At 50.1% G+C, this 27,021-nt stretch overlaps 2 protein-coding genes across 2 annotated transcripts in view; both read right to left on the bottom strand.

The window, feature by feature from the left end:
• CRTC3 (CREB regulated transcription coactivator 3) overlaps positions 1 to 27,021 on the bottom strand; it is a gene marked incomplete at its 5' end in the record, with an annotated part of 1,283,408 nt that overhangs the window by 1,045,442 nt on the left and 210,945 nt on the right. The window lies entirely within an intron of this gene.
• The window catches only part of BLM (BLM RecQ like helicase), a 74,124-nt gene continuing 69,804 nt past the window's right edge, over positions 22,702 to 27,021 (bottom strand). Inside the window, exons 21-22 of the mRNA XM_081114736.1 lie at positions 26,596 to 26,791; positions 22,702 to 23,027 (exon numbers count right to left, since the gene is read on the bottom strand). Of these exons, the coding sequence (XP_080970862.1) occupies positions 22,850 to 23,027; positions 26,596 to 26,791 (374 nt within the window). The 3' untranslated portion in view covers positions 22,702 to 22,849. The remainder of the gene's footprint in view (positions 23,028 to 26,595; positions 26,792 to 27,021) is intronic.

Below are 27,021 nucleotides of genomic sequence, written 5' to 3'. Positions count from 1 at the left end.
GATTCTTGGCCCACAGAACCTGTGAGCCTAGTAACGGCTGTTTTACTGCCTTGAAAAGGAGAACACCATGAGTTTGGACTTAGCGTCGGGAGCGGTGAGAGCTGCGGGATGCTTCTGAGCGGGGAGCGGTGTGACCAAGCCTCTCTGGTCATGTGCAGGGTAGGGAACAAGAAGTGCGGCCAAAGGAGGCTACGGCACCAGTCCAGGCCTTTGGGAGGAGGGGCCATAGCTCAGGGAGGAGGGAGAGAAGGGGAGTCATAGAAAGGAAACAGAGTCAGCCCGGCCGGCGTGGCTCAGTGGTTGAGCGTCGACCTATGAACCAGGAGGTCACGGTTCCATTCCCAGTCGAGGCACATGCCCGAGTTGCGGGCGCGATCCCCCGCGTGGGGCGTGCAGGAGGCAGCCGATCCATGATTCCCTCTCTGAAATCAGTAAAAATATATTTTAAAAAAACAAGAAATGCCGAAACCGGTTTGGCTCAGTGGATGGGGCGTGGGCCTGCGGACTGAAGGGTCCCGGGTTCGGTTCCGGTCAAGGGCATGTACCTGGGTTGCGGGCACATCCCCAGTGGGAGATGTGCAGGAGGCAGTTGATCGATGTTTCTCTCTCATCAATGTTTATAACTTTCTATCTCTCTCCCTTCCTTTCTGTGAAAAATCAATAAAATATATAAAAAAAAAAAAAAAAAAAAAAACAAGAAAGGAAACAATCGCATCCCAGCTTGGGCACCAGTACGGCATCATTCTTCTTCCTGGAGCTTACCTTTACTGCCTGTAAAATGAGTGAGGCAAAAATAAATCATGTTTTTTTCTGGTGTTTCTTCTTTGTGCAAAAATTCTCCCCAGTGGTAAAGTCAGCCCCTTCAGGCGTGGGGGGGAGGGGTGGGGAGGAAGGAAGAATCCTCTCCTCTCTCTTCCCAAAGGCTCTGGCCTTGTCCCATCTCATGTGCTGCCTTTGTGCACATGTCCTGGTTGATCGTGACTACTCACTTTTGTTGTGTTTAATCGCCGGGCCATCTCCATGGCATGACTGTGACCGAATCATAATTCAGTGATGTTTCCAGTTTCCCTCCAGGTGCACTCATGTGAGAGCCGGTACCTGGGGAAAGAAGACCTGAGTCACAGATCTGCTCACCTCCAACCTGGCAAGATGCCACCTTGTGTCACTGCCAAGTGGCTCTACCAATCTACTCCACCCTCCGTGTTTAAGGCTGGGGTCCCCATGTGGTGGGATCAACTTCTTTATTTTATTTTTTTTGGTCAATCTGGTGGATGAGACATAATCTCTCCTTCTTTTAATTTACATTTCTCTGATACCTCTTCTTATGTGATTATTGGCCATCTGGGTTTCTTTTTTTTAAAATATAATTTTATTGATTTCAGAAAGGAAGGGAGAGGGAGCGAGAGATAGAAACATCAATGAGGAGAGAGAATCATGGATCGGCTGCCTCCTGCACGCCCTCCACTGGGGATCGAACCCGGGACCCTTCAGTTTGTAGGCTGATGCTCTATCCACTGAGCTAGGGACCTCCAGGTTTCTTTTTCTATGAGGTGCTTGTTCACAACTTATGCTGAATTGGCCTTTGGGCCCTTTGTCTTTCTTCTTGATTTGCAGAAGTTCTTTACATATTCTGGAAACTAAACTCCCGCTGGTTGTAGGTACTGCATTTGGATTCTCTTTTCGGGTTGTGAAATTTTACTGAGCTGCACACTTATGACATGCATTTTTGTTGTGCATATTGTAATTCACAAAAAATTTACTGAAAAATCGTTCCTTCTCCTGAGGCCACAAAAATATTCTCCTAGATTGTCTTCTCAATGTGTTAAATTCTGTTCTTCACATGTAAGCCTTGCGTGCACCTGGGGCTGTGTGTGGGCGTAGGCGGATCTAATTTTACCTTTTCCATATGGATCGCCACTTGTTTTAATACCGTGTGTAAGAGTCGGTCTTTTCCGCACTGGTTGGCGATGACTGTCATATAGCAAGTTCTCATCTGTGCACAGTTCTGCCTCTGGGCCCTTCTTCTGTTCATCTCATCTCTTTACAGCCTGATGCCAAAGTGGGTCTGCTTGATTTCTTTAAAAAGTTTCATTATTTGGGCCCGGCTGGCGTGGCTCAGTGGTTGAGTGTTAACCTATGAACCAGGAGGTCATGGTTCGATTCCCCGTCAGGGCACATGCCCGGGTTGTGGGCTCAAATCCCCAGTGTGGGGCGTGCAGGAGACAGCTGATCCCTGATTCTCTCTTATCATTGATGTTTCTCTCTTTCTCTCCCTCTCCCTTCTTCTCTGAAATCAATAAAAAAATATTTTTATTTATTTATTTATTTTATTTTTTTTTTTAAAATATATTTTATTTATTTTTTACAGAGAGGAAGGGAGAGGGATAGAGCATTAGAAACATCGATGAGAGAGAAACATCGATCAGCTGCCTCCTGAACACTCCCTACTGGGGATGTGCCCACAACCAAGGTACATGCCCTTGACCGGAATCGAACCTGGGACCCTTCAGTCTGCAGGCCAATGCTCTATCCACTGAGCCAAACCGGTTAGGGCAAAAAGTATATTTTTAAAAAGTTTCATTATTTGGTAAGATTCAATGGAGGACTTGAAGACAGGAAATATAGTTAGAATGATGATAAGGATGAGCTGGAGATGCGTTTTAGAGGCCAAGGCCAGAGGTCAAGAGTCCAGCTGGTGGCTGCTGCAGTGTCCCAGGGAGAGGTGAGAGCTGGCCGTGGTGGAGGCTGAGAAGTGGTCTAATGTCGGACGTGTAGAGGAGGTAAAGCAGAATGGATTTGCTGATGGAACAGAAAAACGACGATCAAAGATGACTCCTTGGGTTTTTGCTCAAATTAGCTGGGAGGATGGTGATGCCATTTGCTGAGATGAGAAAGCCTGGGGTGAAGCTGGAAGGTAGGCCCTTAGAAAATGCCCAATAAATGACTGAAAGGGTGAATGAGGAGTGGGGGCCGGTGGTGCTGAGTGAGGGCGCTGCCACCCCACGCCCTGCAGCCCTTACTTCTGAGTCCTCAGGGAGGATGAAGCACCACCCTTCTTGTTTCACAACATTAGCTCTTTAGCACACCCATGTCATGGTCCCCAAGCATGACTGTCATTGCTGTGGGGAGGACGGGGAGCGATCTTCCCTGCTGGGTGGTGGTTCCTCCCCACCCTGCCCCCCTGGCTCCGTGCTGAGCCCCAGATTCTTGGTCCCAGGACACTGGCTCATGGAGGCCTCTGGGGAGGACAGACTCGGGTCCCTCGGTGAAGCAAGTGGCCTGGGTGAGTCGCCGTGTCACTTTGGGGATCTGTGCTATTTTGCAAGGAGCTGGCTTCACCTGGGCACGAAGGAGGCCCCGCCCTTGGGCTTACAGCCTCAGTGGCCGGGGGCTCAGACCTGCTTTTTGGACCAGATTATGGTGCTATTTCCAGACCGATGCTGGCTCATCACCACGAGCTGTTAGGAAAACACCTTTAGTTCATAAAACATGGGAACTGCCTCTGCGCGCCGGGGCTGAGTCATTTCAGTGAGCGAGCCTTCCGCTGGGGCAGCAATTTTGGTCAGGCCTGGGTGGGGCGCTGGGGAACCTGTGTTTATCCTGTGGACAGCCTCAGGTGGCCTGGCAGGCCCGCCCACTCAAGCCCCAGAACACTGGCTTCCTTCCTTTAGGCATGGAATCAACACTGACTTTAAGCCCCTTCTGTGTTTTGAGAGTGGAGCCCTGACATCAGGATGGCTGAAGAGGAGGGACCCCTGGGTTCTCACATCCCCAAATACCTGAGGGAGTATACAGAGGCTGAGGCATGAGGAAGATGAGGAAGAGGAGGGAAGAGAGGACCTCAGCTGGGATGGAAGTCACGTTCAGCCTAGGTCCTGCCCCGCCCGACCACCTGGGAGCCTTGGCCTCAAGCACTGTCCATCCACCTTAGCCCTGGCCAGAGGTGACCCTCAGACTGGAGCTCAGCATGACTGTGGGCTGGAAGGGAAGGAGGGAGAAGGGCAGGATCGAAAAAATAGAGTCTTTATTAAGCACCTACTTCATGCCAAGCCCTCGGCTAGCTTGTTCTTGGGGCCTTGCGCCTGGTCCAAGAACTTGGGCCACTTGCCGGCTCTCAGGCCTCGGGCCAGGGACTTCACCTCCCAAGGGCTCTATCCTCCTCTGCCTCATCTTCCTCCTCTGGCCTCAGGATGGTGGCGAGGGTCAAGCGAGAGGAGGCCGTCAGTAAGTGGTACCTTGTGCTCCCATGAATAATGACGACACGGCTAACATTTATTGAGTACACACTGTACCAGGCTCTGTGCTAAGCGTTGCCCTCACAGTAACTCACTGAATCCTCCCAGCAGCATTGAGGCGAGTTCTCTCTCCGGCTCCACGTGACAGACGAAGACAGTGGGTTGTGGAGACATTAAGGGACGTATCCAAGGCCCCGGAGGGCTGATGCTGCTCACAGCACCCTGACCCGGGCACCCGTAGCACATGTATTAAGTCAATCGGGCAGGTTGGATGGAATCGCTGTTTCTCAATGTACATTCTCCAGAACCTTCGTCTTTGTTCCAATTAAAGAGAAAAAAAAGCCGAAACCGGTTTGGCTCAGTGGATAGAGCATCAGCCCGCGGACTGAAAGGTCCCAGGTTCGATTCCGGTCAAGGGCATGTACCTGGGTTGCGGGCACATCCCCAGTGGGAGGTGTGCAGGAGGCAGCTGATCGATGTTTCTCTCTCATCGATGTTTCTAACTCTCTATCTCTCTCCCTTCCTCTCTGTAAGAAATCAATAAAATATATTTGAGGGAAAAAAAAGCCTCACCATCAGATAAGCTTAGAAAACGCCGGAACATTGCATTTTCCTTCTGAGAGATTCATAGGTCACTTTGATACACTAAAGGCTCCCGAAGTGCTGTGGTTCCAAGGAACAAAGCAAACCACATGTGTGGGTGTGACCCAGCATTTCCAAGCTCCTTGGCTCGTGGAGCCCGCTTTCTGAGGAGCCCTTATTACGTGCAAGCCTGAGACCTCCACACATTCATGAGGCACTGCTGACCGTCAGCTGCTGCCTCCCTGCTCTTTCACTGCCTTTGGCGGAGACCATGGACCACCCGAGTTTCAGGACTCTGTATTGTTCCTTCGTTCTCTAACTCAGTCAACAAATGTCTTCTGAGCCCTGGCCGGGTAGAGCGTTGTCCCAATACGCCAAGGTTGTGGGTTCCATCCCTGGTCAGAGCACATATAAGAATCAACCAATGGCCCTGGCCGGTTTGGCTCAGTGGATAGAGTGTCGGCCTGCAGACGGAAGGGTCCCAGGTTCGATTCCGGTCTAGGGCACATGCCTGGGTTGTGGGCTCGGTCCAATGTGCAGGAGGCAGCTGATCAATGATTCCCTCTCATCACCGATGTTTCTACCTCTCTCTTCCTCTCCCTTCCTCTCTGAAATCAATAAAAATATATTTAACAAACAAACAATCAACCAATGAATGCATCAATAAGTGGAACAACAAATCAATGTTTCTCACACTCTTACTCTCTTTCAAATCAATAATTTTGTAAAAAAATGTCTCTCGAGTTCTCACAGGCACAATGAAAGATGGAGAAGACACAGCTGGTTTTAAGAATCTCCTAAGTCTGATGGGGGAGACAGAGCAATGATCAGAAGTTCAGGGACTAGGGGAGACCAGTGGGTGTCACCTACCCCAGTCTGGAGCCAGGGAGGATTCCTGGATGAGATGTGGGCTGATGTGGCCAGGTGAGGGACTTTGGAGGTCAGGGTTGTAAGAAAATATTCGTATATCTGTGCAAAAGCTCTGCGTTATCTGGACTCTGCGGGGCACTCCTGGGATTACCTGATTCTAGTCCATGAACTCTGAAGATTGTAGGAGTTGATAGTCATGCCAAACCATTCTTGTCTATACACTGCAGATTCTGAACTGTCCTATGGAACACCAACTGACTCCCCTCCCCTGTTTTGCCTCCATTTGCACATTCATTTCAATATTCATGATCAATAAATGTGTCTGTTCTTCACATTCGATAATATCTGCTTGGTTCTCTCACCAATTTAGGACTATAATAAACTCTTTAACATGTGTTCACTTTTTTGTATGTATGACAGTCATGATTTTACCTCTTTTTTAAATATATATATATATATATATATATATATATATATACACACACACACACACACACACACACACACACTTTTATTGGTTTTAGAGAGGAGGAAGATGGAGAGATAGAAACATCAAAGAGGAGAGAGAATCATTGATCGACTCCCTCCTGCACACCCCACACTAGGGATCCAGCCTGAAACCCAGGCATGTGCCCTTGACCAGAATTGAACCCGGCACCCTTCAGGCTGCAGGCTGACGCTCTTGTCCTCTGAGACAAACCAGCTCAGGTGATTTTATCTCTTTTTAAAGGATGACAGTGAGAGGCTCCTCGGGCACAGAAACGCTGTCTTCTTGAAAACTTATTTACACTGAGGTATCCATGAGATATACAGCTTAACATGTAGTGGTTCTCAACTCTGGCTGTTTGGAACAATCATCTGAGGGGTGTGTGTGTGTGTGTATGTGAAAGCAGTGAACATGTTTTTATAAAAATGATACATGCTCAATTCTCAAACAAAACAAGCAATATAGAAAAGTACAAAGAAGGAAGCAACAAATCCCTCCCTCTTGAGAAAGCCGCTTCCTAAGGTAGGATTTTTATCTGTTCTGTTCTCTGCCATCATCCCAGCACCTAGGCCTTCCTGGCACAGAGTAGATGCGTCATACAGCCTGTCACGCAGCATTAACGTTTGCTGACTGTCATTTACACAGAGAACTTTGGAGAGGGAAAGAAAGAGGTAGAGGTAGAGAGAAAGGTAAGTAGGTCCAAATATTTTTTTTTTAAATATATTTTATTGATTTTTTACAGAGAGGAAGGGAGAGAGATAGAGAGTTAGAAACATCGATGAAAGAGAAACATCGATCAGCTGCCTCCTGCACATCTCCTACTGGGGATGTGCCCGCAACCCAGGTACATGCCCTTGACCGGAATCGAACCTGGGACCTTTCAGTCCGCAGGCCGACGCTCTATCCACTGAGCCAAACCGGTTTCGGCAGGTCCAAATATTTTTAAAAGATGGGATTGTACCACATCTATGATATTTTAAACTAAAAGTATTTCATTTTTCTTGAGTTGAACAGGAAAGAACATCTTGAAAAATTGCTGAATTTTAGATACATTTTTACTTTCCACAAGAGAGATTAGTTCATAATGAATTTCTCTAATGTTAAGAAAAAATGCTCATGAAAATCATTAAGAGAATGGAGTCTTAGGGAAAAGGAAGAATTGCTTCCCTGGGGACAGGCTCAATCATTTCCTGAGATGAAAAAGGTGACTATTCCCCTTTACACATCTCCCCCACTCCCAACTCCTGATTTTGATTCTAATATGTTCACTTGGTCAAGGTTTATAACACTTCTTCTCTGTTCGGCCACCATAATTCTCCTAGTATTTCATCTTAGTCCTGTGTTTAAGTAGATTCCATTGCATTTTTAATCTTTTTGTTGTTAATCCTCACCTGAGGATATTTTCTCATTGATTTTTAGAGAATACAAGGGAGAGAGACAGAGGAAGAGAAACAGCGATCGAAGAGACACATCGATTGTTTGCCTCCCACACCCCCCACCAACCAGGGCTGGGGATCCAGCCTGCAACGTAGGTACATGTCCTTGACCGGAATCGAACCCAGGACCCTTCCTCAGACCGATGCTCATCCACTGAGCCAAACCAGGTAAGGTGATTCCATTGCGTTTTTGTACTTTTTAATTTTATTGATTTTTTACAGAGAGGAAGGGAGAGAGATAGTCAGAAACATCGATGAGAGAGAAACATCGATCAGCTGCCTCCTGCACATCTCCTACTGGGGATATACCCGCAACCAAGGTACATGCCCTTGACCGGAATCGAACCTGGGACCTTTCAGTCCGCAGGCCGACGCTCTATCCACTGAGCCAAACCGGTTTCGGCTCCATTGCATTTTTAAAGCACATTTTGTCCCCGAGTTTTGCATTTGGAGCCATCTCTTGTGTGTAACAGGAAAAACTGGACTGACTTTGAAATGGACAAGAAAAGACTCCTGGGTGTGTTCTTTACTTAGGGCCCCCGTGCCTTTAGTGACTGTTTTTGGTCTTTGAGCAAATCTAAGTTGTAGAAAACTTATTGCAATGCAAATGATTCCTGTCCCTAGAAATGCAAATGACGTTTGTCCAGTGGAATGCAACTGATGGTTGTCCTGTGACATTCCTTATCCACTGTCCCAATTTCCTTTGAACCACTTGGAACGTACTATTTATTCCCTAATTACTGAACTAGTTAAATAAAAATTTTGATATGTATTCATTTTATACTGTATGAGAGTCATGATTTTGCCTTTTAAAAAACTGACCCTTGCCCTAGCCAGTTTTGCTCAGTGGATAGAGCATTGGCCTGAGAACTGAAGGGTCCCAGGTTCGATTCCCATCAAGGGCACATGCCCAGGTTGCTGGCTTGATCCCCAATAGGGGCCGTGCAGGAGCCAGCCAATGAATGATTCTCTATCATCATTGATGTTTCTATCTCTCTCTCCCTCTCCCTTCCTCTCTGAAATCAATAAAAAATATATGTATATTAAAAAAAAACCAAAATACGAACCGCACAGTGAGAAGAGCTGAAACCTGTGCTTCCCAGGGACTTCCTTGAGAAAGCAAATAGGTAAGTGATTAGAACAACTCCGGGAACACAGACCGACATTTGCCCTCCAGGATGGAGAAGGGTGAGTACTGGTGGGAAAATGGAGCCATCGGCGTCAGCTGCGGTAGAGGACAGCTCAAGGCCTTCCGTATGGAAAAGACTCTACTCCCCCCCTCTTTCTGAGGACTCGCATCTCAACACCGCGGCTATCCAGGGCGTCCCCCCAAAAGTAAACACACGTCAACAGCTGATAGTTCAATTTTGAAAATGAAATGTTTATTAAAATGTTCATTTTAATAAACACTGTCTTTATAATGAAAACAAACAGATAAACAAAAAAACACCCGGCCCTTGTAATGGTCAGATAGATTTCACTGGTCAGTAATTTCATTTTCGAAAAGGCTCCTGGGTGCTATTTTCCCTGACCTTTTCCAGGTTGTCTATAGATTGGAACAACCTCTCTGGGTATAATAGTCTTGGTTTCCCCTTTTCCACACAACTTTGAAGACTCAGCTCCTTTGCTTTCTGGTATTGACTGTTGCTGGGGGAAAATTTCTTTCTCTTTTTTAATACATTTTTAAAAATATATATTTTTTATTGATTTTTTACAGAGAGGAAGGGAGAGGGATAGAGTTAGAAACATCGATGAGAGAGAAACATCGACCAGCTGCCTCCTGCACACCGCCTACTGGGGATGTGCCCGCAACCCAGGTACATGCCCTTGACTGGAATCGAACCTGGGACCCTGCAGTCCACAGGCCGACGCTCTATCCACTGAGCCACACCGGTTAGGGCAATAAATTTTTTTAAAAAATTCATTTCAGCGAGGAAAGGAGAGGGAGAGAGAGATTGAAACATCAATGATAAAAGAGAATCATTAGTTGGCTACCTCCTGCAGGCCCCATGCTGGGGATCAAGCCCACAACTGGGCAATGTGCCCTTGGCGGGAATCGAACCTGGGACCCTCCAGTCCGTAGGCTGATGCTCTATCCACTCAGCCAAACCAGCCAGGGCGAGGTGTTTTCTTTACCTTCATGTTTAGTGACTCAGCCTGATTCAGTCTGTTCCTGGTGTTGATCATTCTCCTGTCATTCACCTCGCAGGCCATATACTTGGTCCTTCCTTTGTTTCAGGGAGAGGCTCTCTAACCATTCTTCTGCTTTAGCTGCTGGGTCATCTACTTCAGGGACTCCAACCCCTTGTGTGCGGGAAGGTCTGGGTTCCACGGTCATCTTCTCTCACACTGATTGTACTTGTCCCTTTTCTCTGAATTCATTGTGATCATTTCAAGTTTCTCTCCACGTCATTCATTTGCTTTTCAGACGTGTGCACCACGTTGTAACTCAGTTTTTAGATGTGCAATGGTCCTGGCTTGGTCCTCAATGTGTGTCTTTCCTCTGCAAGTTCTCTTTGCATCTCCTGATATTATTATTATTTTTTAAAAAATTTGTTGTTGTTGTTAATCCTTATCAGAGGATATTTTTCCATTGATTTTTAGGGAGAGTGGAAGAGAGAGGGAAAGCCAGAGAGAAACATCGATGTGAGAGAAAGACATTGATTGGTTGCCTCCTGCATGAGCCCAGACCAGGGCCCTGGCTGAGGAGGAGCCTGCCATCCAGGTACATGCCCTTGACCTGAATCAAACCCGGGACCCTTTGGTCTGCAGGCTGACGCTCTACCACTGAGCCTAACCGGCCAGGGCCTGATGTTATTTTTTAAATTGTCTCTTCTTACATCTAATTCATACTCTTGTTAACTTGTCTCTATCCTGAAGCCATCAGTTTCAAGGAAGCTGCTTTTGATCCCTTTCAACTCATGTCCTCATGTGATTTCCTTCCCTTTCCTGGCAGTTGGCGGGGTGGCCTTGCATGTTCTTTCCATCTTGCTCAGTTAATTTAGCAACTCCTGCACACTCTCTCATTCTAATACAGGAACCAGACTTCGTTCCCCTCAAATGTACAGGAGGAGGGGAGAGGAGAGTCACCCACCGAGGCCACCCTCCTGGGGTCCATAGGTCTTCTCTTTCCTGCCCTCCCCGACACACTCTGCACCCCAGGTCCCCTGTCTAGCTGGGAGTGTGTCCTACTCGCACACACTGCGGCCAGAACCGGGAGGATGGAGGGCCCTGGAGGCCACTGCTGTGGAAATTGTCTCTTGGTTTATGAGCACATTCTTTTCATAAACAATTTATCACTGTGACTCACTGTGTCAGGTATTGCGATAGGGAGAGTACGTTCTCCCCTCAGTCTGCCTTCTAAAGTCTGTACTCCTCTGCTAGGCGGCCTCTTACAAATGCACATCTCGCCCTAGGTGGTTTGGCTCAGTAGACAGAGCACCGGCCTGTGGAGTGAAGGGTCCCGGGTTCGATTCCGGTCAAGGGCATGTGCCCGGGGTTGTGGGCTCGATTCCCAGTAGGGGGCATTCAGGAGGCAGCTGATCCATGATTCTCTCTTATCACTGATGTTTCTATCTCTCTCCCCCTCTCCCTTCCTCTCTGAAGTCAATAAAAATATATTTAAAAACAAAAAACCCCAAAAAACCCAAATGCATAATCCAGGTGCTGCTCACCCAGAGGCCCAGAGAGATTCTGATCTTGTGGTTCTGGGTGGGGCCTGTCCCTCCACACCCAAAGCAATGTGGGTGTGCAGGCTTGGGGTTGGGGACTGCTGAGTCATCTACCAGAGCCATTTGCATTTTTGTCCAATTAAAGGAATGCGGCTCTGGTTACGTAAAAGGACATGACTCTGAACATCTCACAGTTCTGGAATGTCCCGGTGGGTGGGCAAATGGGATATTCATCCTATTGGTGAGGCACAGAGAGGGGAAGCGACTTGCCCAAGATCACACAGCAAATTAGCGACAGACAGGCTTGAGAAGTTGGAAATGCCAACCCCAGAGCTGGAGACTGGAGATCAAAGTATCCTAACCCCAAGGGCAGGCAGGGCTCTGTCCACGGCATGAAGACCTCCCATCTCTGGGTCTCCAAGAGAAGAAACATGTGTAGCCCTGCCCCTAGGGAATTTTGAGCCCCACGGGGTGTGGCCAGACAGAAGGCAACCACTAAGCTCAACCCTCCCCGGAGGAGTGACCCTACTTCCCCTCATGCCTGTCTCACCCCATTCACCCACTGCCTGGCAGCCCTGCTCTTAGCACGAGGAGGGCCTGGCGATGACCTCGGGCCAGCTGGCAATGGAGCCGTCCTGCTGAGAAAGCAGCATCAGGAAAGTGGGGGAGCCCGGTCAGCGTGGCTCAGTGGTTGAGTGTCGACCTATGAACCAGGAGGTCATGGTTAGATTCCTGGTCAAGGGCACATGCCCCGGTGGTGGGCTCGATCCCCAGTGTGGGGTGTGCAGGAGGCAGCTAATCCATGATTCTCTCTCATCATTGATGTTTCTATCTCTCTCTCCCTCTCCCTTCCTCTCTGAAATCAATAAAAATATATTTAAAAAAAGAAAAGTGGGGGATGTGAGATTAGCACTGGAGAGGGGTTGGGTCAGGGGGGGCCCCCCCTCTTCCCAGGGAAGGGGCTGCAGAGCAGTTTGGGCCATGACTGGGCAGTGAAGATTGATCCTCTGATGAGAGGACTGGGCCGGGACCCTCAGGCATTGGCCCAGGCTGCCCCTGGCTGTGTCCTCATTCTGCCCCATTAGCCTGGTGACAGATATCAGGAAGCCCATAACAATCCCTTAATGGGTCCACCTCTTACTCATTTCAGGGCCCACTGCACCCCAGCTGCCTCAAAAAAAAATGAAGGACTCTCTCCACAGGTTGTGGTGAGGACTATTTCCTGGAAAGGCACACAAGCAGCACCAGCGCTCAGTAATGGAGGCACTGGGCTCAAAACAGATCCGTTCCATCAGGTACCAAGAAATAGTTCACTGGAGATTTTTGTGAGGAGCTGAGAAAAGGAACCTCACATACAGATGCGATTTTTTTTTCTCTCTAGGACAGTGATGGCGAACCTTTTGAGCTCAGCATGTCAGCATTTTGAAAAACCCTAACTTAACTCTGGTGCCATGTCACATATAGAAATTTTTTGATCTTTGCAACCATAGTAAAACAAAGACTTATATTTTTGATATTTATTTTACATATTTAAATGCCATTTAACAAAAATCAACCAAAAAAATGAGTTCGCGTGTCACCTCTGACACACGTGTCATAGGTTCGCCATCACTGGACTAACCTGACCCATCAGACACGGTGCAGCTGGGGAGGAAGTACGAACTCTGGATTGACCTCAGGCCGCTTCTTCAGCAGACACTGAACACGTCACCCAGGTTCACGGGCTTCCGAGGGAAGGAGACAGGCCACGTGGCCACCAATGTCCCACAGGAGCCCTTAATGCAGTGGTTCTCAACCTTCTGGCCCTTTAAATCCAGTTCCTCATGTTGTGACCCAACCATAAAATTATTTTCGTTGCTACTTCATAACTGTAATGTTGCTACTGTTATGAATCATCATGTAAATATCTGATACGCAGGATGGTCTTAGGCGACCCCTGTGAAAGGGTCGTTCGACCGCCAAAGGGGTCACGACCTACAGGTTGAGAACTGCTGCCTTAATGGGTCCACCTCTTACTCGGCAAATGCCACATCATGATATGATCCTTTGAGGACTCCCAGACAGGGGGGCAAGGCTGCCTGGCCAGTGTGGCTCAGAGGTTGAGCGTCGACCTATGAACCAGGAGGTTGAGGTTCGATTCCCGGTCAGGGCACATGCCCAGGTTGTGGGGTTGATCCCCAGTAGGGGGCGTGTAGGAGGCAGCTGATCTGTGATTCTCTCTCATCATTAATGTTTCAATCTCTGTCCCTTTCCCTTCTTCACTGAAATCAATAATATATATATATATATATATATATATATATATATATATTAAGTGACCAAATTATTATGACTACCCCATCAGTACAATGAAATGAATTAGTTATGCAAATAATAATAAAACCTTGAGAGTATCTGCTTAGGAAGTTTTTAATATTCAGTATTTTTGGAAGTATCAATGAAGTACTGATGGGGTGGTCATAGTAACCTGGCCACTCAGTGTGTCCACACACACACACACACCCACACACATATATTAAAAAAGAATAAAGAAAGGCTAAGAGAAGCTCAGGGCTCATGTGGCTGAGGAGGGACAGAGCCTGGACTCACCCGTTCTGCACTATGGACTCCACACGCCCTCCCACGTCTGATTCGTGGCCTCTATGGCCACCCGCCACGTACTCCATTCGCTGGGTGTGTGTTGGGGCAGGTCCGCTCACTGATCCGCGAGTCTTATCTCCCTGACAACATTGCAGACAGTTGGTTATTATGGCTAATTGTCATCACATTTTTGCCAGAGGCTGTACACTTCCTAATCTGCTCTCACCGTTTTCTTGTGTGAAGTTCTCTCCTCACTTTGGAGAAAGCCTGGCCCTCGTGGGAGGAGATGCAGATCTGAGCTGCTCCCATCTTTGGCTCCGTGTCTTGGTTTTGGAAAGGCCCTGGTATTTGTGGGCGTGGCTGCACTGACCAGGAAACCTGGTGGAGCCAGTTTAATAAAAGCCGTGACCCCTCTTCCAGAAACCTGCACAGACACACAAAACCAGTGCATACAACTTAAGGGTTTATACACCCTCTCATGCCTATCTTTTGATCACCCAGGGGTCTGGATTAAGACCTCCTAGGATAGGGGGTACCATTTGCCCATCTCTGATATCTAGATGCTTAGGATGGTTTGAGAGCTGGGTGTGGCCATGCCTGAAGGAGGCTTCTTTTTCTAAGAGGGATCTTACAAAAGGATGAATTCGAGAATGGTGAACCCACTGAGTGGGTCAACTTCTGCACAAATGCGTGCAACAAACAACTCACATGTAGAGTGGGTCTACGCCATAACAACAGCTTATGCTAGGAGAGTGGCAGGCACTGTGCTACATGCTGACCACGCAGTGTCTTGTTAAATGCTCATAACCAATTCCATCGGGTTATGCTACTATGATCTCTGAGGAACAGAGAAGTTAAGTAACTTACTCAAGGTCACACAGTAAGCCAACTCCACTGGCCTTTGCTCTCAAGCACTCTGACTGCAGAGCCATAGTCCTCCTGCCTATGACCTGGGGACACGCACAGCTGGGGGAGGCTGGCCCCATGCTGTTCTGAGACTTTGTTCCCAGTTGGGCAGCTGGGTCCTATTGGATCTAGGTAGAGGGCAGGCTTTAAGTAAACACAAAAGACATGTGTTTCCAGCCCTAGACGGTGTGGCTCAGTGGAGAGCGCAGGCCTGCAGACCAAAGAGTCCAGGGTTTGATTCTGGTCAAGGGCACATACCTCGGCTGCAGGCTCCTCCCAGGCCTGGGTCCCCATCAGGGCGCATGCAGGAGATAACCAATTGATGTGTTGCTCTCAAATGGATGTTTCTCTCTGTCTTTCCCTCTCTCTTCCACTCTCCCTAAAAATCAATGGAAAAATATCTTCGGGGGAGGATTAAAAAAAAAAAAAAAGATGTTTTTCTGGAAAGCCTCTGTAACACATTGGCACCCCACGCCCCCTGTCAGGGAGTCCTCAAAGGATCATATCATGACGTGGCATTTGCCTGGCCTGGCAGGGAGACAGAACTCCACTCTCAGGCCAATTTGGGGGGGGTAAGATGACCCCATGTGACCCCACAGGCTGGCGAGGCCTGGGAAGTGTCAGCTTACACTCATTCCTACCCGTCCTGCCTCCAGTTCACTCCGCAAAGCGCCTGCTGGGAGCAGAGGCTCTGTTCCCGCTTCCTGTGGCTGAGTGTCCCTTTAAGATGCACACTGCGGCTGGAGGCGGCTTGGGAGCCCCGGCTTTCTCCTGACACCAGACCCTTCCCTGCAAACGGCTCCCCCACACCCGCCCCCGAGCAAGGCTGTTCCACATCCTGAAACACCTTGTCGACAGTTCCGTCTCGCCCGACCGCAGAGCGAGGCAGCTTAGCCATCGTGGGAAGCCAGGCATGAAGGAGCGGACGCCTCCCAAGGCCCAAAGCGAGAATTCCCAGAAGCCGAGGTTCGCACTCACCCTGAGGGCTGACACCTGCTTCCCTTTCTCTGCTGAGGCCAGTGGTTCTGGACACGTGGGCCGAGGTGGGGCGGGCAGCAGCATCGGCAGAGAGCTTGCTGGGCGTGCAGGCCCTTGGGCCCCGGCAGGCCCGCTGACTCCGAAGCCGTGTTTTCCGGGCCCTCCTGTCACGCCGAAGCTGTTAAAGCCACTGCCTGGCCTCTGCCCTCTCGGCTGGGAATGTGAAGCTCTGGGTAGGAAGGACTGAAGTTTGAATTTCACCCCCGCATGCATCTTGGTCCCCCAAAGCCTTCCCCCCACAGGAGTGGACGGCAGGTACCAAGGAGGCCAGGGAGCTGGAAACCAAAGCTGGTGGTTGTGCAAGTCTTAGCACCTCCAAACGAATAAATGGGGACATCGGGATTTCTGAGCATAAGACATGATAACCCAACACACACACACACACACACACACACACGGAAATCTAAGTGAATGCTGAGGCAACGTTCACTTGTCTGGGGAAAGCCAACGTAAGTGGTGATGGGGCAAAGCCTTCAGTGACCAGCCTGCCGCTGTGCTCCACAGGCCTGGCACTGCCACGCGGGCTGCGAGAGTCTAAGGCCCAGCAGGCGCCAGGCGCTGCCCCCATCCTCCCCTGGGGAGGACAGTCTAGGCCAGTGGTCGGCAAACTGCTGCTCGCGAGCCACATGCGGCTCTTTGGCCCCTTGAGTGTGGCTCTTCCACAAAATGCCGACTTCTGTGCATGGGCCACGAAGTTTCAATCGCACTGTCTGTGCGCGCCCGCACGTGGTATTTTGTGGAAGAGCCACACTCAAGGGGCCAAAGAGCCGCATGTGGCTCGCGAGCCGAGGTTTGCCGACCACGGGTCTAGGCAGATGACGTCAGGGGTTCCCTTCATCTACCCCACCATCCAACAAATGCTGTTAGGCACTGCTGTGAGGCGGGCCCTCCCGGCCACAATGCCGGTGTGGGGCAAAGCGCAGATTCCAGCTCAGGCCAGTGGAGGAAGTGCAGGACCTGTGGGTGGGGGTCCTTGGAGGCGGGCTGCCCCCACTTCCCCTGTGCAGTACCCTCTCCTTTACCCAGGGTTCCTACTGTGCTCCCCAGTGTCACTGGGCAGGTGACCCAACCCGGGACGCTTGTCGCCTCACAGTGAGGGGGTGGCCAAGTGAGGAAGTGCTGCTTTCTGCCAGGAATAGGGTCCCCGAGGTGGCCCCTGGCTTTATTCTGATCATAAAAATGACAGAGCTTGTTGTAAAAAAGTCAAGCCATTCAGAAAAGTAAAAATCACCGCTGTTAATATTTCAGTGAGCAATAGCTCCCCCCCCGCCCCCCCCCCCCCACACACGGACACACACATAGGCAAAGTCACAAATAAAATCTTTACTAGCCATGTTGTCTGTAGCCTTTTTTTTTTTAAGGAGCTGTCTTTTATGAGACATAACTGCTGAGCGCCCTGTGTGTGCACGGCCCTCCCTGCAGCCCACGTGCGGACCGGGGTCCCGGCTGGGCTGCGTGGCAGCAGTGGACAGTGGCATGTCCTGCTAACAACATGCTGTGGGGGACTTCCCGGGTAAATAAGAAGCACAGTCATCACATGTTCTTAAGTAAAAAATAAATTGTTGCCAAAACCGGTTTGGCTCAGTGGATAGAGCGTCGGCCTATGGACTGAAAGGTCCCGGTCAAGGGCATGTACCTGGGTTGCGGGCACATCCCCAGTGGGAGATGTGCAGGAGGCGGCTGATCGATGTTTCTCTCTCATCGATGTTTCTAACTCTCTATCTCTCTCCCTTCCTCTCTGTGAAAAATCAATAAAATATATTTAAAAAAATAAAATAAAAATAAATTGTTACAGAGTTAGCTTTGGGGTGTGGGGGGAAGTGTGCAGTTGAGAAATTACTTGCCAAGCGTGGAGGCAGTGAACGCGTGCATGTGCACTCCATGCACTGTAGGAGATCCTCTGTCCAGGGGGCTGAGATAGGACCTGGAGCAGGGCCCCCCACTCAGGCAACAGAGCGTTCTCCTGACTGGGAGGGACAGGGACTGCTGGTCTCAGATGAGGAACATCATCTCTTGGGGTGTCTTCAAAGCATGAGACAGCCCCACCCTCCCCCATCTCCCCTCCCGGGCCAGTGGGCTCTGTCCATTCCTGTCACCTGTTACCCTGAAGGCTGCTAGGACTCCCGCTGGACAAATGAGAGCCTGCTGCCCGCTTGCAGGCATCCAGCCCCACCCTCTTCAATCCCTTTGTGACCCTGGGTCAGAGCAATTTTTCTAATTGCTCAGATCAGACCTTGTCTCTCCTGTTTTGGGGCCTCCCCTGGGGACCAGTCCACATTCCTCAGCTGGGAGCAATTCCACAGGCTCATCTGCCCCCTCCAGCCTGTCCTAATCCCTAGGCCAGTGGTCGGCAAACTGCGGCTCGCGAGCCACATGAGGCTCTTTGGCCCCTTGAGTGTGGCTCTTCCTAAGCCTTAGGAGCACCCTAATTAAGTTAATAACAATGTACCTACCTGTATAGTTTAAGTTTAAAAAATGTGGCTCTCAAAAGAAATTTCAATTGTTGTACTGTTGATATTTGGCTCTGTTGACTAATGAGTTTGCCGACCACTGCTCTAGGCGGTCCCCTCACAGGCCCTGCTCCCTTCTACCTCCAGCCCTTTATCTCTGCACTTCCCTTTTGACTAAAGTCTCCTCTTGTTCTCAACTCGTCCCCACTCTTCAAGGCTCCAACTTCACTTCCTGTAACTCCCAGACTGGACTGGGTCTCAACTGGGGGCTCCCACTGCACCCCAACTCCCCGATATCGCTTCTGTTCTTCTCCCGGGGGGTTAGAGCATTGGCTGTTGCCCTCGCTGACTGTGACCTCACCGAGGACCAGGGCTATGCCTGGGTCTCCGTGTCCTGGCCACCAACTGTTGATGGGCCAAAAGAGTGCTCACAACCACGTTGGGAGGCAGGGACCTGGCATGACGTTCATTGTACGGATGAGACATTGAGGCTCAGAGGCCTGAGCTTGCAAAGATCACTCAGCTAGTTCGGAAGGAGCAGGGTCGCTGGGCTGGGTGCTGGGAACGTTGGGGACAGGCGGCGCGTGGTGTCTGCTCACAGCGCGCGTGCAGTCATGCAGGCGGCGAGTCGCAGTGGGGCTCACGTGGGCGGCCTGTGTCTGGCACGAACTGTTAAACCACGGCCGCCGCAGACACTCACGCTTCTGTCTTGAGGTTACAGGGTTACTGCCTCCCGGGTCACGAAAGGCTCACGGCCGCTCGCTGAGAAGGCCTGGGGGTGCTGGGTGCGAGCGAGACTCCAGCCATAGGTCTGTTTCTCAGAAGGGCTTCCTTCCAGGTTGAGATTTCTTTAAAAAAAAAAAAAAAAGTTTTTTTAAAAATTGGTTTCAGAGAGGGAGAGGTAGAAACAGCAATGAGGAGAGAGAATCATCGATCGGCTGCCTCCTGCACGCCCCACAGTGGGGATCGAGCCTGGGACCTGGGACCCTTCAGTCCGCAGGCCGACGCTCTATTCACTGAGTCAGACCAGCAAGGGCAGGTGGAGATTTCAAAGTCTGTTAACAGAAGCTCTTCAGCTCCTCTCTGACTGCAGTGAAGGTCACCACTGAGGTTCCTGGCTGTTCTCTGTCCCACGAAGGGTCCCCATGGGAGGCAGGGACCTGCCAGCTCCACCAGGGTCTGACCATCCAGGGGCCTCAAGGCTTCTGGCAGAGACCGAGTACGGGGGCCCAGGGCAGGCTGAGGGATGCCTGCGGCCTGTGTGGGGACCCACAGGGACAGACAGCGGGGCTGAACTGCATCCTGAGCAGGTCTAGACCTAGGGGCCATCAGGCCACTGAATCTTCTGTGGGAGGTAGGACCAAGCTGTGATGATGCCAACACCCCATCTGCCACACCTGCAGGCCACGGGGACCCAGCCTCTGGCCCTCATCCCTGCCTGGGGGGCGCCTCCTCTCCTGGGGGTTCTACCTTCTTGTCCTGTCCTCTCTGCAGTGACTGGGAGTGTGTCCCCTCCCTCCTTCCTCTCCTGCCAACAGAGAGCACGGGTCTCGCAGAGGACAGCTGTTGTGGGCTGGGAAGAGCAGGGAAATGAGGGCTTTCTAAAGGCTAACTTTATCCTAGCGACTGTGGTGCTGCCCTGCCCAGATGCAGAAATGGAATCTTTGCCTCGCAGCAACCAGGGGCTGAGCCCAGGGCCTGGAGCCCCTAGCGGGGCCGGCTCAGCCAGTGGGTCTCCGAGGACATCCCACTAGCCGGCCTCTCTGAACCCTGTGAGGCCACAAGAGGCCGTGGCTGCTGCACGGAGGAGCATCTAGTGGATTCCACCCTGGCCGCCATGGAGGGGGCCCGGAGCCCGGGGCTCGGTGAACCCCACGGCTGCTGCTTAGAGCTGGGGAGTCCGGGCTAGGGCTCGGGGAGCCTCCCAAGGACAGGGCAGGCCTCTGAGGAGCTCCCAGCTGTGGGAGGAGAAGCAGCAGTTTCTTAAGAGCAAGGGGACCTGGACCACAGCCCCCCGCTTCCTCTTCTGGGGAAAAACCGCAGCTCAGCAGGGCGGGAGAATTCTGAAGCTTGCCCCAGGGGCCTACAGTGCTGAGCGGAGGGCCCCTGGGGCTCTGGATGGGAAAATGGGGGTGGGAGAGCGGGTTGGCTTGGATTCCTTATATTGTCCAAACTGAGGACTTCCGCGAATGAAAAGGCCCTGCCTTAACTGTCACACCAGGGCAGCAGATGTAAACTGGGACATTGCAGGGCAAACCGGGATGTAGGTCACCCTACTTACCACTGCTTCCTAGCTGTGTGGGCATGGGCCATTACATAACCTCTCTGAATTTTTTGCAAGAAAACCCCCAAAAAGGCCAATATCCTGTGCTTGCCTCCCAGAGCTGTTGGGGGGTGAGGGGAAGAGAGATAAAAAGAGTGAATTATGTGAAAGTTCCTAGAACAGCCCTTGGCATGGAGTAGGCTCTCCATGGTTCTCCTCTTCCCGTGAGGCAGTGGGTCCCCTGTCCCTGGGGTTAAAAGCAAGGACCCGTCAATTCTCGAGAGTGAGTTGCGGTGGGGGGAGAGGGTGTATGTAGCTGGAGTCAGATTCCAGTCCTCCCAGGGAGTTCCAGAGGGATGAGGAGGGTGGGCCAGTGAACCGCCCTCGGCTGGAAGCCCCGGGTGGACTTGGCCCCGCCCCTCTTCCCAGGTGGTGACCTCTGCACCCATAGAGGGCCCTGACCAGGGCCCAGCCTGGAGCGGCTTTGTGGTCACCATCTTTGCGGTTGCCAGAGGCCTGGGTTTTGGTCGGGGCAAGGCAGTGCGCGTCGGTCTTCCTGCGATTGCCCGGAGTGGACGCAGACACGTTCTCCAGGGGATCTGTATTTTCTGTGCCCGCAGGAACTGAAGAGCCTGTTCCAACCCAGAAATTTTTAAAAAGAGCTGGGTGTTGGACTTGGCTCTGCCATTTGATTCTGGTCAAAGGTCAAAGGTCTCCAGGCCTCAGATTCCTGCTGGAGGGTGGGGACGAGTTAGCTCTAGCCTCGGGGATATGATAAAAGATGGAGGTGACAGTGCTGGCTGCTCAAAGCCTCTACACTCTGTCACTTGGGGCTCCCATGGCACTGCCCTTACCCATCTTCCCGTTGCCTGGGAGCCCCTAGAGGCGGAGTGGACACTCCTGAGGGGCTGGGAGTCTCCACTGTCCCGGCAGATAGGTCCTCAATACAGGAACAAACAAATGAGGTCAGAGCCGGGGAGTGACTCAACATCTGTGACACTAGCTCTGTGCAGGGGCTGCCTGACCCCTCAAAGCCAGCACTCCTGTCGGTGGAAGGGTCTGACCTCCTGCCAGATGTCCTTGGGCACTGCCAACTCTGCACGGTGGCCTCACCCGGGCGGCACTGTCCCAGCAGCCTCGTCTACTGGCTACTCTGCCCTCCATTTCCTTTCCTCACTCCAAGAAGGTTCTCTGGCCACTTGCCAGGACTTGCTGGAAGGTTGGTTTCTCGAAAAACGTCAGCTCTGGGAAGCACCCAGAGGTAACAGCGCACAGCCCCTAGCGGACTCCTGTCCAGTCTCCTCCGTTAAATGCGTCACACTAAGGTCCCAGGTGGCAGTCAGTAGGTGTGCAGCTCCAAAGGGTGGTCCCTCAGAGTGGGAGCAGGGTCTACCCCCATACCCCGTCTCCAGGCGGAGGCCACAAGGCTTCCAGCCACTCTGCCCTTAACACCTGTGGCCCAGCCAGGACCTCCCCAGCTCTACCCTCTTGACTGAGGTCAAGAAGTGGGACACCAAAATTCCTTACAGCTCAGAAACAAGATTTCTCCAAAAACTGGAGCTCCAATAAGAGGTGCCCAAATTCAACTTTAAGACTTTCTGGCCAACCAGCCTATTCGTGAAGGGTCTTACAGGGTAAGGCCCCCTAGTACCGAAGGATGACACCGACATTGAACATATTCTCACCAACAGGGTGTCTGACCGTTTTCTTGTTGTTCCCAGATGTTGGGATATTATTCAACGCTGACAATTCGATGGGCAAAACGCAATGGCACCTCACTGTGTTACTTCATATTTTTAACGAGGCAGATTGAGCGTTTTCCACATGTTTGTGGGCCGTTTTTATTTCTTCTTCTGAGAAGAGCCTATTCACACCCTTTTTTCTACTGGTCTGTCTTTTCTTAATGATTTATAGGTGCTCTTTGTATATTGCAGATACTACTCCTTTGTCATATTTTTCCCCCTATTTTCTGCCTGTCTTCTAATTCTGCTTACGCCTCTACAGACAGTTTTACAACGTCCCATGCGTGTCTTTTCCTCCGGCTTCTGTGTTTCACGCGTGCTTGGAATTTCTCTCACTGAGATGATTCAGCTGCTGCTTCAGACATTCTCAGAATCAGCAGCCACAAGGCTTGCAGTGGCAGCAAATCATGCTTATTCAAAAGAAAATGTTTACTTTAAAAATAGAACTGTCACCCCAAGCATTTATTTAAGCATTAATAGATACGGGTAAAAATTACAAATGGCATAACAAAAGTAACAGCTTTATATTCACAGATGGTCAGATGCTGACAAACAAGAAACAAGATCGCTGTACATTGAGATTTGGTTGTTAGGAAAATGCATATGTCGGCCTGAGGAACGGTCTGTTCACAGGCTTTGGTGGAGCCATAATCCCCAATTTTCTACTGATTCCTGCTGCCGCCTGAGAACCACGTGCAGTTGATGTTGGCCCGGGGATGCTGGAGGATTTAGTTTTAGGAGATATCCTTCTGCACGTGGTGGATCTCCTAAAATGTTACAAAGAAAATTGAAATGTTATATAAAACCCCCCAAAACAGTCATTTTTTCCTCTTAACCTGAAAGAGCTACATAACCCATGGTTTTCTTTGGTCTGACCTGTTTCTCTGCCTGTAACCCCCCTGGGTAAGGTCAGCTTCCTTTGCAATTCAAGGAGGAAAGGACTGCTGTTCTTCAGACGAATTTATCTCCCTAAAATGTCAAGGACTGTTCCTGAATTCTGTGACTTGAGGCCAAATCATGTGCCCTCGCTCCACCTACACCTTTCATAGCTGATAATCGGACCCCTCCCTTGGGACAACAGAGCCCAGATCTACTCTAATCGAATAAAGAAAGTATGGGCACCTTGTTTTAAGGCCCCAAATGCCTGGACAATACTCTGGAATGACTGTGCTTGCACAGTCCAGAGAAGGTGGCTGCGTGCACGGAGATGGGGGCGGAGCAGAGCTGAGCCCCTTCCTGCCCAGCCCCAGCCAGGGGAAGGCTGCAGATGTGGTTCCCGGGGGAGGCCTGCGAGGGCTCGGGTCTGGCACGTCTCTGTCACCGCCACGTCGCCGGCAGCTTGCTGGATTGCCTGCACTCCCAGGTCTGTGTTCTTGTACCTCCCACTCGCTGCCTTCACAGTCAGGGAAGAAGCCCTTGCCACAGCCTATTACAAAGTCCTTCAAGCACTTCACTTCCCTCACTGGCCTGAAGGTGATAGCTATTCTTTCCTCCTTCCCACCCCCAATAAAATGTAAAATAATAAACAAATAAAACCCCACAGGGCTGTATGTTTACAAGGATAACAGCCGGCAGCATTCTCTATAGAAGCCTTTTTCTTACACAAGTATTTCCTGCTGCTTTGTAACCAGGCTGAATTCATGCCCAACACGAATTCCACAGCATTGGGGCTGGCAAGCGGCCTCCCATCTCTGAATTCGGGGGCCACTGGTCTGTGGTAATGACATGCTGGTGGGACTAGGTCAAGAGTGGTTTTTCAACATTGTTCAACTCTTGCTCCAGGGCAGTATGGCCACAGAACTGGCAAAGATGTGCAACCCGGCTGAGCAGCAGCCTGAATTTCCCTATGCAGATTTCCTGCTGAGATACTAAGTCCAGAGCAAAAACCTGCTGTTTCTGTTGATTTACAGACTGAATCTGCCAACAGCAGCCTCCATCTCACCCAGGCCATCCATTTTACTCCCACTTAGAGCTGGCAACACAACTTGGGAACAAAATTCGTTCATTGTGTGTTATTCCCAAGTGGTAAGGTTCCGGTAGGGTGGAGAGGTAAGGACCCTGGCAAAGAGCCATGTTTGTTCTGCCATTGTGCAGACTCTCAACCAGGTGAGGAGTGGAACCGGAGGAATCTTTCAGAGAGGCTCTGGGGAAACGAGGAGAATGAAGCACAGACACAAAGCGGCTGTGACAAAGGTAAAAGAAAGTCACAAAACGGACTGGTTTTAGGCGCAGGGATCAGAGAAGAATCCCATCAGAGACACACAGGCCCATTAAAAACCAGCATCAAAACTGGGACTGGCTTTGGGACTGACTGAGCTTTCCGACTTCCGGTTAGATCAGGGTCTAGGCCACACGGCAAAGTGCTTCCCTCTTACAGACAAAAGCTGTGAAAACGGACTAAGGGAGCCAATGGCAATGAACACTTAAAATATGGTTTGCTTTGTTCTAACAAGTAAAAATGAAATCATAGCCATAAGGACTTTCCAGGGACTACATGCAGAAATGAAAATGCTCTGGGCCCTAGCTGGTTTGGTGCAGTGGATAGAGCGTCGGCCTGAGAACCAAGAAGTCCCAGGTTCGATTCTGGTCAAGGGCATACTGTACCTCGGTTGCAGGTCCTCTCCGGCCCGGACCCTGGTCTGGGCTCGTGCAGTTTGGTGCAGGAGGCAACCAGTCAATGTGTTTCTCTCACATTGATATTTCTTTCTGTCTTTCCCTCTCTCTTCCACTCTCTCTTAAAAAAAAATCAATGGAAAAATATCCTCGGGTTAGGATTAAAAAAAAAATAATGCTCTGGGCAGGTGTGGGCGGGCCACTGTCCAAGTGGTAGCTGTAAAATTGAGACCAGGCTGGGTCAGCCTTGCAGAAGTTCCTTCCCCAGGCCAGGCCTTAGTTCCCTCATCATAGCCTCCAGGGGACTGGACCACATGCCTTTTAAGGACTCTTACTCTGTGTGGGCTCCTGAGGAAATGACTATTTCCCAAAACAAGGAATAAATGAAGAAAATAAAATGTCCCCACCGAAGAACATCTGCTGGTCACTTGAGCATTAAAAACCACAAAATTAAACTAACATTTACTAATGCTTTTAATTCCTGTATCCTGGCAGAAGAATTAGCACATGCAAGATGTTTGTTTATGGACTTAACAAGAAAGTGACAATTTGGTAACATTTGCCTTCCCCTTTCTTCCCTCACTCAAAAAAAATTTTTTTTTATTACCCAGAAGGAAGAGAGTTACAAAAAACTGCAAAAGAAAAAACACAACAGCTTGCAGAAATTTACTATGGACTTCTTCCCTTTTCTGTAAGCATCTCGGTGACAATATGCAGTTATCTGGGAGGCGGTCATCCAGGCTGCTGGGATGGTCACGATCTTGCCAGACCTTACTTTCCTGGTGAGGACAGAGAGTGTCCTTGCAGAAGACAGGGAGAGGGGCTGTGTGAAGCAGTGCAATGATGAAGAAATATGGACGCTGCCCAGATCATCACCCAGCACCTGACAATACTACCTTTGTTCCCCCTGGGCGTGCTAACAGCGCCCACAGCAGGTGAGTCCCAGCCCGGGGGTAGGCACGTGTAGGAAAGGGAGGATGGAAGCCATTTGAGCAGTCTCTGGAGCCTGGCTTGCCTGAGCTTTTGATTTTCCTGTTGTGGACTCTGCCCTGCTGCCCTGCAGACTGGGAGGGTGGCTTTCCCAGGTTTGGATGAATGGCAGGGAGTGTGCAGGGCCTCCAAGTGGAGGCCCGCAGATCTGCGGCAATACAAGTACAGCAAGTACTGACAGAATCATGAAAGTAAGGAGGAAACAAAAGCTTCTGTTTATTCAGCTAGTATATGATTTATAGTATTTTAAGTGGAAAAGACTCTTAAGAAGAGCAATTATAAAAAAAATTTTTTCTAAGTCAAAATTGGAGTTTTTACAAACTAGAAAATTTTAGTGATAATCAACTCAGGAGTAGATTATTTTTAAAAACTGAAGCAGCCCAGCCAGCACGGCTCAGTGGTTAAGTGTTGACCTATGAACCAGGAGGTTGTGGTTTGATTCCCAATTAGGGCACATGCCCAGGTTGCTGGCTCGATCCTCAGTCAGGGGCGTGCAGGAGGCAGCCGATCAATGATTCTCTCTCATCATTGATGTTTCTATCTCTCGCTCCCTCTACCTTCCTCTCTGAAATCAATAAAAATATGTTAAAAAATAAATACATAAAATGAAAGCTAAAGCAAATGTTGAATCAAGCAACACTTAATGGTTTATTTTAATAAATGATTCAAAGAAAACCAAACCAGTTGCACTTTTATACTTTTCTCCCTTATGCCCTGGGTTGCAGAACTTACCCTTTTGTCTTGAAATCACCACCAGTTCTTCTCCTTTTAGACCTTTGGCAGGCTGGCATCCTTTTCCGCTTTCTTTCATTTTTGGTTTTATTTGCAAAGTAGTGAGAGGATATAGGTGTTTCCTCATCGCACTCCTCCGAGCCATTCCTAGCGCTTCTGCTGCTCGATGGGCTCATCTGTGGGGAGCTGTCCTCAACTGCAAACGGACAACGCAGACATTTACTGGTGATGCCTGCTGGTCCCAGCGTCGTTCGTTTACACGGAGACGCACAACACACGCAGTTCAGCTGACACCTACCTGCTTTCCTGGTGTCTTCTTGCCACCTGGGTTTGACAATTCCGCAGGAACTGAACTTTTTTTTTTTATTATTTCATGAAGCCCCAAAGTGCTCAATGGCAATTAATTTTTTAAAGACAGAGGCTAAG

This window comes from Myotis nattereri (assembly GCF_964212035.1).
Source record: "Myotis nattereri genome assembly, chromosome: 21".
NCBI classification, from domain to species: Eukaryota; Metazoa; Chordata; class Mammalia; order Chiroptera; family Vespertilionidae; genus Myotis; species Myotis nattereri.
Note: the sequence above shows the minus strand (reverse complement) of the source record. Positions and strands in the feature narration are given on the sequence as shown.